Source organism: Alligator sinensis, unplaced genomic scaffold (genome assembly GCF_000455745.1).
Source record: "Alligator sinensis unplaced genomic scaffold, ASM45574v1 scaffold421_1, whole genome shotgun sequence".
NCBI lineage: Eukaryota > Metazoa > Chordata > Crocodylia > Alligatoridae > Alligator > Alligator sinensis.
The window spans coordinates 1321545-1335662 of NW_005841871.1; the positions used below are offsets into that span (position 1 = coordinate 1321545).

At 41.1% G+C, this 14118-nt stretch overlaps 1 protein-coding gene across 4 annotated transcripts in view; it reads left to right on the plus strand.

Annotated features, from left to right (window-relative positions):
• The window catches only part of ABLIM2 (actin binding LIM protein family member 2), a 235584-nt gene that overhangs the window by 168874 nt on the left and 52592 nt on the right, over positions 1 to 14118 (plus strand). For 2 of the 4 annotated variants that reach the window (XM_025195245.1, XM_025195240.1), the window contains 3 exons: positions 287 to 337; positions 7024 to 7125; positions 7713 to 7766. In XM_025195245.1, coding sequence (XP_025051030.1) covers positions 287 to 337; positions 7024 to 7125; positions 7713 to 7766 — 207 coding nt within the window. The remainder of the gene's footprint in view (positions 1 to 286; positions 338 to 7023; positions 7126 to 7712; positions 7767 to 14118) is intronic. The other 2 variants (XM_025195251.1, XM_025195256.1) reach the window with 1 other exon arrangement.

Consider the following 14118-nt stretch of genomic DNA (forward strand, 5'->3'; position numbering starts at 1 on the left):
GCTGTGATAACTGTAGACCTCTCCAAACGTGTTTCAAGTTGATGTCTGTGCAAGCATGGCTTCCAACTGGATAAAGTTTGTCTTAATTTTGTGCAAGTGCTTTCTTGACGTACCTTGTCAGTCTCCGGGACCTGCTGGTTTTATATATTTTTTAGTTTCAGTGAATGTTCTATGTTTTCTAAAGGTGGGGAGAAAAAAGGATTTGGAAGTGAAAATGGAAGAAAAGTATTTAAAATTTTGCTTGTTGTAACTTACAGAAATGTTTAATCTCATTTCCATATTTCAGTGAAACTAAGGGACTACTGGAAGAAGGCCCTTTCAAACACTGGACAATCAAGTATTCAACCTTTTAACTTCCATGTAGAGAATTAGTCAGGTTTTGGGGTTTTGAGGGGTTTTTTTTAACGATTAAAACATAGTGGGGTGAGATCCTCATCTAGTTAAATCAGCAGTGCTCCACTGATCATCTGTGAACCTGGCCAGTTTAAGGTGCTATGCTTGCATTTAACCCTGTGTTGTGTCTCTCAATAGATTGGTTCTCATTCCTATTAAAACTTTTGCAAATACACATGAATTATTAATGGTCTGCATGTTACAGGGAGGCACTGGGGGAATCCCTTGAACCTTTGAGGCAGAGTGCACTTTTGCTCAACGTGTTATTTAGAGAGGAAGACTGCATGCTTAATGATTATAAGAGTGTCCTCCCCTGAGTTTTTCCTCTTCAAGGAAGATGAAAGTGGAGAGGAAAGAGAAACAAACAGTCATGGATAACAACCATTTTCAACTCCTAGTGTGCACTATTTTTATGTGCCGTCCTAGCTAGGAAAGGAAGTGACTACTAAACACATCTTCCTTTCAGAGGGCCTTGTTATATGGGATACTTAGTGTGTGTTATATTTAGATCAATTGTAGTAAGCATTAGTATGACTTGGGAAGTTTTATGAGCAATCATGTATTAATGCCAGTTCAAGACTTTGGGTCATTCAGCTGATTTTTGGTCTCAGCCCTGGGATTGCACCAGAGCTGGTTGGAGACTTCCATGAGGTCCTGGGGCTGGGACCGACAATCAGTGGAGTGTGGCTCCCAGCCTCAGGATCTTAATTGATCGCATTATCTCTGTGGAACAGTCCCACATTCAGGCCACATGTGTTACTTAATATGAATGGGAGATACTCCTCCCTTGAAAAGGCTTAACTTTACTATGATACAAGAGCACTTAGCATATGCTGTCTTGTTTGAACACTCGGATGCTAGCATTTTAAGTGGGGTTAACACATGCTAAGTGTGACATGTAACACTCCCCCAAGGTATATAAGTAGCAGGTGTTCAGTCCCTTTGAAAACACGGCAGGTAGGTCTGGATCGGGTTCCAACTCACTCAGGAATAATTCCACAAAAGTCCCTGGAGTGTTGGTGGTGTAAATGAGACTAGAACCAGGCTCATGCCTTGACAAATATGAGCTGAAGAGGGAATTTTGGAGAGAGAGAATAGATTAGAAATCTAGTGATACTTTTTTAAAACAACAATCTACCTACAAAGATTCTGTCTCCCCTTCCCAGAGGGCTGAAGCACACCGTGACAAGGCACTGCACAGACACTCTTCTACGCGTATAGGTTTTGTCAGAGTTGATGTATTTAGCTAGAAAACCTGTCTGTGTGCTGCACTGCATGATTACATGGTGTGAAATGCTCTCATTTGAAAGCTGATCAGTAGTTGCTTAGCAGCACTTTTACTTGATCACACTTTGGTCAGTATGTTCAGGCTACCTGCTGTTGCCATATGCAGGAACAATTTCTTATTGATATTGTTTGGAAAACAATCCCTCAAGTGGCATCCATCTGTTCCAAACACAAAAATATTATTTTGCATTTTTGTAGCACGTTTTCTCAAGGAACTCAAAACCCTTTGCAAGTATTAAGTAATTAAGCCTCGCAGCAGCCCTGTGAGGTAGGTAAGTATTTTTATATGAGTAAACTGAAGCCTATGGGTCATAGTTACCCTACCGTTATGCATTGAATAAGTGCCCTAGCCAAAAAAGGACTCCCTAGGATGTGTCCTTCTGTCCTACTTCCCAGTTCCTCCCTCTCAGTACTAGAATGTCCTCATTCCTTGCCTTGGTAAGTGTTTGAGGTGAACGATTTGCTGTTCTTTTGCCTGTTAAAGTATGAGAAAAAACATGGACTAATTCATATGGCAGGACCAAAAATAAATGAGATATAGTTAAACAACTCTTAGTTGACATGGGCATCATTTTATATTCAAAATAAGATAGTTGTTACCATTTCCATTCAAAATACTTAGAAATACGCTTGGCTATCTGATAATCCTGAACACATCTCAAGACGACACGCCGGTTAACAGTACTAAAATTGACCTTTTGTATTCAAAACTGAATCTAACCTTTAGTTATCCAATATTTATCTTTATTTCTGAAATAAAGGGACCTCTCTGCCACTAAGAGAATTAAAATTCTCGTGGCTTTAGTGGGCTTTGCCTTCATTATTTTTGCCACAGGACTGTTGTTCCTGAGTTTCTGCACTCCCTCCTTACCTCCCATACAAGCAACAGTTTATTATGACAGTTAATAATAACATAGGGTAGGATTTTATGAGTGCTCAGCATTAGTCTAACTGTGGTCCCTTTAAAGTCAAGGAGTCTGCAAGAGTGCGGCCCATGTGGAGTAAAAGTCCACTCTTTAGAAAACAGTGAACTTCACCTGTTTATTTTAATATATGGGTTTCCCCAGGAATGTCCCTTTAGTCTGTTGTAGTACTCAGTGGACTCATTTACACATGCAATCAATTTGAAGTGATGTGTGCCGGAGTTTATTGCTCCTGGGTGCCAGGTTTGAATGTGCGCCCAGGACTGCAGCACTTTGAGCCGGGTTGGATTGGCCCCAGCTGGCAGGGGGTCCCAGGGGCCAGCCCGCTAACCCAGGGCTGCTCCAGCCCAGCTCAACATGCTGCAAAGGATCTGGCTGAGCATGAGAGTCTCCAGTGTGGGGCTAGCCAGTTGGCTGGGACATGAGCTAACTAATTAGGCAGCTTCGCAGTAAATGTCTTGTGTAAATGTGACCAATGGTTTCAAAGGTTTGAACAAACAGTTGCTATTTTCAAGGCTTCAAATAGAAATCAAGTTTAGTTGGCCTAATGAATGGGCCCAACATCTAAATTCAAGAAAGATTGCAGTTACAGTGGTAACTGCTCCCGTTTTGAAACAGTGGTCACAATGCATGCTATGAAATCCCAGGGTAGAGAGGTTTGAAGGCATGCTGCTCAGCTCTGATAGCTTTCTGGCTACAGAATCTACACACATCTTGTCATATTCCCCATGGTTCAAGAAACAGAAAATGCTGCAGTATGAAAGGTTAGTCTGGAAAGTGAGAGCTAGAGAGCAGAGAGCATGTAATTGAGCCTAAGGAGATGTAAAACATAGGCTTTTTGACCAGCTCTCAGATAGTAGGGGAAGGCAACATGTTTTAGGCCTGCCAGTCTTCTGCACACATACAAGGGTAAAAGGGCAGCCTGTCTTGCTAAAGCCAAGAGACACAAGTCTGTTTCTGTGGTTGATATTTAAGTTCAAAGTAAACCCTTCAAGATTCGTTCCAAGTCAAATAAAACCAAGTCCAGGAAAGAGTTCATGATTTTATGTTTTCGCCCCACATAGTCTAGAGAGTGGATTGGGTCACAGCCTGTGGCTGCTTATGGCACAGAACCAAACCAAAAACCTTATAAAATTTCTCTTTTCAATAGTTTTGTCTTTTGTGGGGCCTGTCTTGAAATCCTAACTTATTTTTTACCCAAGCAAACATCAAACAAGGTACAATTCCCACTGAAGTCTCAGTTAGGAGGGTTATAAGTGAGAAAAAAATGAGTCTGTGGATCTTTTCACAGGCCTCAGTAAGTTTTGTTATGAGAGATTTTTTTTTTGTATGTCAGATGCAAAATCCAACTATATCCCTACCTTTCGCAATCATAAACAATCTTTTTATATAATGTAAGTGTTAGCTTGCATAGTGTAAGGGTGCCCAAGAATAGCTTCCTTCCCGCCTGCCTGCATCCCTTCTAAATGCAAATTTAGGCTGTGATCATGCAAACTGCTTGATGTAGATGATCCCCACGCAGAGCAGTTTGCTGATTTACAGTCTTCACTCCTATGTGTTTACATTCCCTGCCCCTATCCTCTCTTTCTCAGCTCTTTTCTACTCAGTGCCTCTTCCTGGTACCAGGTGCAGCAAGAAATTACCTCTAAAGAATCCCTCTCTGTATATCATTCCCAGCTCAATGAAATTCCTCATTCTCAGCTTTTATATCCACACAGAATCTTTTAGGAACCTAAAATGTTTAGAGGTGCACCGATACATCAGTCCCATATCAGGTTGGCACTGATATAAGGAAAACTGACAGTATCGACGATCAGCTTTTTTTGGCTGATGTGGCCGATAAATGTCCCGAGCATGTGCCCAGCTGCAGCACAGCAGGCAGGCGGCCAAGAGCACAGCCTGGCAGCGTGAAGAGCAGTCAGGTCTGGCTGGTAAATCTGTTGTCCTGTGCAGGGAGCACGTGACCCCTGACAGCCAGTCACCTTGCCCACTGCTCTCAGTCCCAAGCAGCCAGCCCAGGAAAGCAGAGGAAGGCCAAAAACCTGGACATTTGCTCCCATTTTAAAAACCCACCCAGACACTAGGACAGACAGCCAAAAAAGAAGACATGTCTGGGAAAACCCAGACATATGGTAACCCTAAACAAGAGGATTCAGAATAACTGAGATTATAAAAGGAAAGCATCAACCTTAACTAGGAAGCACTTCTACTCCATGCTGTCTATTTAGGATGAAGCTGTAGCTTTGCTGTGTAGGTGGTTGGGGCCTGGCATCTGATCTAGCATAGGGAAGAAATAATCTGTGCCTAGGAAAAAGCTGGCACCAGTGGCCAAACTGATATTTCTTCAGTCACCCTTTTTGTCCTGGTCTACTCCTAAGGCAGAAAGTCTTAGGCTCCCACGCAGGCTGCCCCATGTGGAAGATTTAAGGTCACTCCACAAAGAGTATCGGAGATAAAATAAAATGTTAGCTAATGGTTCTTGAATTTCAATTTCAAAACTGTCCAGAATAATTTTTAACTTTGGAAAAATGATCTTATCAAATTATTGCTACCAAGTAGATTGTTGAAGTGACTCCCAGTAGTTAAGGGGGTTTTAATTATCTTCATTTCATTCTGCAATATGACAGTAAAAGGCCCCAAATTAAAACTGATTAACTAGTGACACAGCACATTCTTCTGCTCTTACATAAATTCTTCCTCTATCCACTGATATCCATGGCACTACTTCCATCAGCTGCAGTAGCAATGGATTGGGCATTATGGTTACTACTGAAATATTGGGCTCAGACAGAAGTTACACTTGTTGTGCAATTGACCCCTGAAAGCACTCTACAGCCATGCCCTGGCACAAGTGCTTTAAAAGTGGCTGATCACGCAACAAATTAACTTTCATCTAATGAGGGATCAGATGAAGGCACTTCAAAGTGGAGTGCCTTAAGGAACTTCTGTTCCCTAACATCAATCTGTCACAAGATCAGGACTGGGCTCATGTAGCCTACCCCAAAAGCTGTCTGCAGGAAGGGAGAGGGAACGAGTTGCAGACTGGGATTTGCCCAGCCTGAGCTGGAGGAGGAGTGGGTGGATTGGAGCCCCCCTGCCTCACAGCTTCCCTAGGTCCCCCTCCCCCTTCAGCTCAGGTTGGGTAAACCACAACCCGCAGCTCACTCCTCCTTCCCTCTCCCCCATTCCCTTCCTGCAGATAGCCTCAGAGCTGCAAGGAGGCATGGGGAGCTGGGGGAGAGGAGCAACTCCCACACCATGCCCCAACCAGTCAAATTTTCCGGGTCTGCTATGGGCATGGTCTCTTCTCACCCAAGGTTACCCACAATACCTTCTTTCACCTATAGCAGTGCTCAGTTATACATCTAAAACTTGTGTTCTGAACTGTTGTCTTTTCTTCAAAAGAACTTCTGTACCTTCATCATTGATATTCATCAGTTTTGCTCACCATACACACTAAAATGAATATTGCCAATTAACAGCAGTTTTATGTTTTGTAAAATTGTCATGTTCAGCTTCCAGTTGCTTAACACTGCTACAAATGAATTGGATTTTACAAGTCCCAAAAAAGTAAAGCTCTACTTTTTTGTTTGCCAAGCAGCATTATAATGCCATAGAGTATTCTCTGAGGTTTAACTGAAAAGAAGTACGTGGAACTTGATGAGTATTTTATGAATCAAGAGTAAAAATGAAGGAAATAATAAATACTTTATACAGTCTAAAATTCAGCCAAGTTAACTATGGCATTATATATCCATGACTTGATAATCCAACCCTTTTTTACATATACATAAAATACTGAGGAGAGTTACCTTTGGGGAAAAGTTAAAATAGTACTATAATAATAGAACAGCAGCTTTTTGTAATGTATACATCCAGAAAGCCTTGACTCGACTATAACATCTTTTTTTTTTTTTTGGTGCGGTCCTGCTTTGAGCTAATTTAAATATTATTTTCACTAATGGATTAAGAGCAGGCTGTAATTTAATGACATAACATTTACCTTTGCTGAAATCTCTCTCAAATATTTTTCTAGTTAATGCTATGCAAAAGGCCTTACAGATCTCTGGATAATTTTCCCTTTTTTATGGGAACATCAAGTTTTGAAAAGACAATTTTAGATCTTGAAACCAAGATGAAGGTCTGAAGTTTATAACTGATAGAATTTATCAAGTATACATAATTGCAAACTCCAGTTTCTAGATCTGATTAAAGTTTGAGCCTTTCTACTTCATTTCCTTTGCTGAGAGCGTCATGTCAGAAACTACAGTGTTGGTAAACAATATTCAATTATACAAACAACTGTTTATTTAAAAATGTTGGATTAACAAGTCATTTTGAGTAAGCTTTTATGCTTGAAGTACTCTACTTTGCTTTCCATTTTTTCTTTTATCTGCTTTTTTTGCTCTTCCCCTTGGAGGCAGTGAAAGTGGTCGGAGCACTCCGAGCTTATCCATGTACTCAGACAGCAAATCTTCACCTTCTGTCTATCAGCAGGCTCCTAGACATTTCCATATTCCAGGTAGGCATTCACTGCTTAGCTTTGAATCCTCAATTGCTGAATTGTCATAGTTCTTGCATTCATTTTGAACTATAGAACAGCAACAGCAATGATGTTTTTCACTTCTGAAGAGTGAAAATATGTTAGCTACTAAAGCTGGTCTGAGAAGTCAATGAGTTAAATATACTTCCACATTTTATGTATAAACAGGTCTACATTAGGAGAACCCAAAGGTGACAAACTCATATTAAACCTAGCAAAATGCAGTTATATTAACATGGTACTTGTGTTTACATAGGCTTGCTGAATGCGTGGTGTGAGCCTAAGATTTTTGTCCTTTATTTTTATTTCCACCTTCTAAACAAACTAATGGGTAAGGAACCATATTAATATATATTCTGTTAGAAGTGAAGTAAGACTTGGGCAGCCAGGCAGCCCACAATGTTTAAAGCATGTACTGATAAGGAGAGAAGTAGTGGCTACTACCTATAATGATGAGTGAATGGTCTCTGTCTGAGAGTTTTGATTTTTGAGACTAGACAGAAAGAATGCTGTCTAAACTGCTTGCTTACTCTTTTGTTCTTTCCTTTTTCTTTCCTCTTCCTCAGACACTGGAGTAAAAGATAACATCTATAGGAAACCCCCTATCTACAAACAGCATGGTACAGTCTGCTTTTCTTTGCTGCAGTATTTTCTACGCATGTCCTTATCAAGGAAGTGCATATGTACCACTGAGTTCTATCGCGTTTGCATTTAATTATGCCAGAATCCCTATTGACTAAAAAAAAAGGAAAAGAATTAAGTAACAGAAATAGATAACTCTTCATAACATGAAATCTGAAGACTCAGTAAGTGGCTCTGTTACTGAAATAATGGTACCTCACTGAGCATTACTAATTTAAAGTTAATACTGATCTTATTTTCAGAAGTATACAATAATGCATTAAACATAGTACATTGCTTTCCTGTTTTCAGGCTACCGTGGGGAATATTTAATTTTAAGGTAATTTTGGCTTCTACATTACAGCAGAAAATAAACTTACATTATTTGAAATATGGTGCATATTAAATACCAGTCTTTGTTTCTCAAGATCTTCTTAGTCCATCATGGTATCAGACCCATTTTTTATACATGTTAAATCCATTGCATACAAATTCTTTTTTTATCAGCTGTTACCTGACCAAGATGGCTTCTGATATTGCAGGGGCAGACCTGATAGTAACGTTGGCATCCGAGTCACTAAACAAACAGAAACACACAGACAATGCTTTGTTATAGAAATAATTTCACTCAACATAAGACTAAGAAGGAAATATATAAATTGCACATATTTTAAGCACAACAGTAAAAGAGACAATTTCATAAAGGAACCAAAAATCATCTTAAAAAACTGCTAAGAATATCAGATAGTGTTAGGCTCCAGTTTTATAAAAGCTATTAGCTACTTTTCAAGTGAAATCCAGCTTTCAGCCTCTGAAAATTCAAGAATCATTTTTATAGTCACATTGTCTTCAGGTTCACAAATAATAGTCTTATGCTGTTCCTTTTATCTTTCATGGTGTTTGCATAATTATGTATGTCACTGATTAAAAACCCTCCACATTCTGGGTCAGCTTGATTACCAGCATTGGTACCTGAAGTGTGCTTTGACAATTATCTTGACTAAAATTAGTTGCATCTAATTACATTAATATCTCCATAGAGAAAAATTCTTATCACCTATCATTGCCTTTGGAAGAAAATAATATGTAGGATTCTTATTTTCCCCTGATATGGCTTGTGTCTTTCCACTACATTCGCCTACCCAATTGTTACAGTACTTACTGAGCCCTTTCTCTCTGCCACACTGGTTAAACAACGTTTAAGGAGTGCTACAAAAGACAACAAGGTAGAGACCTGTAATGAATGAGTGTACCAGCTTTCCAGGGTATATTGCAAATAGGAGCTTGAAAAATTGATATCCCAGGAGAGGATCATTGCATTTTACTTACCTCTGACTCAGAAGTCAAGGGGAACTTCAAGGCTAGTTCTATAATGAGAAACAAACACTACAAGTAATGTAAAAAATCAGTGTACCAGTGTAAAACATCCCATTGCACTCACAATCCTCCTATCTACAGAAAAAAATGAAAGAATAAACCACATATGATACATTGTTATATACTGTGTTACAGAAAAGTGTGTAGGTACTATAGTGATGAACATAATATAAAAGCCTAAATAAAAGAGAACAGGGACCTGCCATGATACTGGGGAGGGCAGGACCCTGAGCTACCACCTCCCTATCAGCTATTCCTCTCCTGGAACAACAGCATTACTGGCAAAAGTAACTGGATCTCCCAGGTCCTTATGTTACGCAAGCTACATACAAGCTATGACTATGCTCTCCCTGGTTGTGCAAAGGGGTAATAATGCTGCACATATCTTTACTTTCCATTGCGCTGGTGTTGAAGTAGCCATAATTTGGTTTTTGACTGATAAGCAGAAGGGTACAGGCTCAAATAAGGGTGAAAATTTAAGAAATACAAAATATATGTCACTGACAAGTCAGCAAAGACCCCACAATCAGAAAAGATAAGAATCAAAGCTTATATCTGTATATATTTAATGATAATTAGGGTGCATGGGTTAAGATCCTCAGTAACTTGTACAGAAAAGAGCAGGTTTATTTGTTTTTTGCTTTGTCCTCATCTTTGAGTTCTTCATCATTTATATTATATATGGAAAGTGTTGTATATTCTATTCTGGATGATGTCCTCTATCAAGTCTGACATATTTTGTGATGATGAGAAGGAATATAAACAAATCAAGTCTTCTGTCTGGATACTACTAAGGCTGAGAAGAGTGAGTCAGCATATCCATATCCACCACAAGAGAAGAGTTCAACATTAAGTAACTGCTTGAGCATGTTTAAATATCTGGCATTTAAATAACCTCTGAGACTGTTCTGGTTAAGCCTCAGAACAAAGCAGGCCTTAGAAATGCTTTAATATGCTTTAGGTGTTGGACTTTGATAGATGTTTTCGGTTCACAATATCTACATGCATAAGCCGAGGTTATGTCCACGATAATGAGATGGAATCCATTTATTTTAGAGCTTGACTTCAGGATAAATGGTAAATGGTAAAGTCTGTCCAAAGCCTTTAATTTCTTTTCTTCCTCAGAGCTACAAATCATTGGTAACAAACAGTCAAACAAAGCAAAGTGCTACTGACATGGCAAAAAGACCCAACTGTTCCATGAGGTTGAAGGGAATCACTAACTAAATGTAAAGTAAAAGGTCCAGAGAAATAATCAGCATATCTAAGATGAGTTCAACACAGCTATATAGATTTCCATAAGCTGAGAATCTGGCCCATGAGCATGTCATCTTTATTTTATATCTACCAGTTTGCCAGGACTCTATGGAGAGGGGTTTTTTTCCTACTCTATGACCAGTTTTCAGTCTGATATTATATATGACCAAGCAAAGTAGACTAAATCTGTGCAGCAGGCAAAGCCCATACTAATGCACGGTAGATTGAGTCTAATGTGCATTAATGAGACTAAAAAAACATTCATTTGTGCTAATGTGCAGTAGCACCAATTACTAGGGGTGCACTGATAAAATAATTGGGTGCACCAATTAGGGATGCAGCCCACCTGTCTCAGGGCACTTAGGTGCCTGCTCCTAGAAGAGCAGAAACTGCCTGGGGAGACCCCAAAGAGCCAGACAGGAGCCCAGCTGCAGGTTGCCATGGTAACCAGCTAATGAAGAAATTAACTTGCACCTGCACCTGGTCACCTGACCGGAAGGGGCAGGGCCCTAGGCATATATAAACCCCAGATCGGAGACTAGGAAGTGGAGTTCTCTGCCGGTGGCCAAGGGGGAAGGAGCCCTCCTAGAGTGAGTGAAGGGAAGAGGCTCAGGCTCTCTGTGTGCTCTAAGTGCTGCTCCTAGTAATATAAAGGGGCAGAGCACACCTTATGCAGCTTGTGTTATGTTATATCCCAGAGGCTTATGTTTGGTTGTTGTTTTATAACACCGCTGGTTTGGGTGAGGCTATTTGGGGAAGGAGGAGGCCTCATTGGGGGCCCACTGCAGTGTGGGGACCCTGGCACCAGAGAGGGCACGACATTTGGGGTGCACAGACTCTGGTGCCAAGGGGCGCAATGACAAGGGCTGCGGAGAGCCCAGCGCCAAGGGGTGCAGAGACAGGGCTGCAGAGAGCCAAGTGAGGACAAGGGGCCAAATTATAATGAGGCCTAGGCGAGACAACACCAATACTATCTGCGAGGTTTGGGGCATGGTAAAGGGGTGGTTGGAGCCACGCATATAGCCCATAAGGCTGGGGACCCACGGGGTCCCAGGGAAGTCCATTGGGACCATGTCTGACCAGATGTGAAGGCAGCCTCCCTACATTAGTTTTACATTAAGATGTGGCAGGAGAGAAAAGAGAGTGCCCATCAGGCCAAATTGGCACAATCGAAGGGCCTTAGGAGATCACAGCCATCCTTAGGGACCTCACCCCGTGACACCACCCCATAACTTCCCCTCCCAGCGCCACCACTGCCACCTGCCCCAAGCACAGCCTGGGCCCACCCTCCCCACCAGGAAGAGCCTGGCATTGCCCCTGGCCCCAGATCACAGCAGCAGCCTGCCCTCACCCTGTGCACAGATCTGGGGGGCATGTGCATCCCCCAGGGGTGTGTGCAGCAGTGGGAGCTGCCCCCTGCACCTCCCAGACAAGCCACTTGTGGCTTCATCCCATGCCCCACCCCAGCTGGGCAGCACTTGTCCCTGCACCTACCCCAGCCCCACACCCTTCCTCACCATGGGGGGCCTTGATCTGCCCCCACACACACACACCCTTTCCCGCCCCTTCCCTCCCAACTGACTTACCAGCCAGACACTTCTCTCCAAGCTGCTGGGCTGGCTACATGCATGCTGTGGCTACGCACATGCATGCAGCATTTATCGGCTATATTATCTGCTACATCAGACAAAAAAAGCCAGTTGCTGATAATGTTAACTTTCTTTTTATCAGTGCTGATACGATACAGATGTATCGGTGCACCTCTACCAATTACGGTGCATTAAGTTAGTACCTGTTATCACAGGCAGTAAACTTAATGCACCATAATTATGATTCATTATGAACATATAGATGCACCCTGTATAGCACACTCAGGAGGTGTATTTTAATCTTTGTTTTATATATAAATAAAGTTCTAAAAGGGAGCAAAGAAAATAGAAGTTGCTTCTGTTTCCAAATAAGTATATATACAAATTTATATAAATATATACAAAGTTATTCTAAATCAAAACAAAAATGAGAGCTGTGAACTTTCCATTCTAATGTAAAAAACTAATAGAAGCCACCTTTTGTTCTGGAGGATCTCCCAGCAAATGTTGTATAAATCTTTTTGCTAAAGAATGAGCACATTAGCAATTGATGATTTAGCTTCTTGAGCTAAAGGGACTGAACTAGGACACACAGGAATTAGTGCCAGAGAACATTCTTTCATTGGAGAAACCAAGTTTGAACAAACAAGCACAAAAGTGTTCCTTAAAACAAAGAGTGCAAGAAGCTCTTCCAAAACATTTAGCTTTGGAAGGTCTCAATTGCAGCAGTGCTCAGCAAGATACACTATGGCTAGAGCTTCTGTGTTTCTATTATAGGCTTAACCCTAGAGAACTATAAAAATGTGGTGGAAAAGTCACAGGTTGTAAGTCAAGTTCTGAAGTGGGCCTTAGAAATAGGGGAGTATTTATTTATCTTTTACCTCTTTGTCTTCATATTTTTTTAAACATCTGCTTCTATAGCAAAACAGTAAGGTCAAGATTCTATTTCATGTATTAGGCATATAGAGGCTAGGGACAGAAATTATACATAAACAGGTATAAGCGATGGGAAACCAGTTCAAATCTGTAATACAACAGAAGTTCAGTGCGGATAAACTGCCTCAAAATGACCAAAACAAGCTTAAGATAAACCTGGATGGGTATAGTATCAAACATAACTGATTTAGGTTAAATTGGTTTATTGAACTTCTGTCCCAGATCCTTTCCAGATTCAAGTTAACTCACAGTCCCCCAGCTTCCCAGGATGCTTTGCATCTCCTCAGCCCCTCCCACCCCCCTTGCAGGGTGTGTGCGCTAGCCTTGTCCCAAACTGTCTGTTCCAGCCAAGCAGAGAGGCATGCTCTAGCACCCCCCGGCTTCTGGCCTGGGCTACTACAGGCATTTCCAGAAACAAAAGTGAATGTCTATTCTCTACCTTACCTGTTCTATCTATGCATATTAGACTAACCTGCAAAGACTGAGTCAATTCAGCCTTAGTCTTTTTGACTGTCTGTACCTAGCCAAAAGGACTTAGGTGCCTAAGCACAATCCTATCTCATCCTGTTCATCCAACCCTGAACATCCATATTGCATCTAATCTTTTAATATTCCGTGATTTGGCCCTTAATATTAAGTCAAAAAAAGAACACAGAGGAAAAGGACCCTCCCACCTTGTGTATTAATAGTTTTCAAGGCTTCAAGCAGTATGAAATAAAATTGCACTTAGGCATCTACATCCTTTTACCTAATAATAGGTGGAATAGAATCTGGCCCTAAACTTTATGGAAGTGCTTGACCTTCACCAGTGTTACCACTGATTCAGATAAAAGGTTCAGATGCCCAAGTCTGGGTGCCTCACAACCATCAGAAGAGCTGAGTTTTCTTAATACCACTTAAACTAATGCTCAACACTTGTGAAAGTTAAGCCACTTTGATTTGGGTGCCAAAGATCTATAGATCTAGGACTATTGAAAAGGCAGGATGTTGAAGTCATGTACCTCATTACTGACTTTGTTTAGACTCCCTGAAGCCATATAATCTACAATGGAGCTCCACAGAGTTGAGGCCTATGTTTGAATAGTATGGACTCAAATGGTCTCTCTGGATCCTAATTTCATAGATTCATAGGTGTTTGGATCAGAAGAGACCTTTGCACATCATCTCATCCAACCCCCTGCCCTGAGGAAAG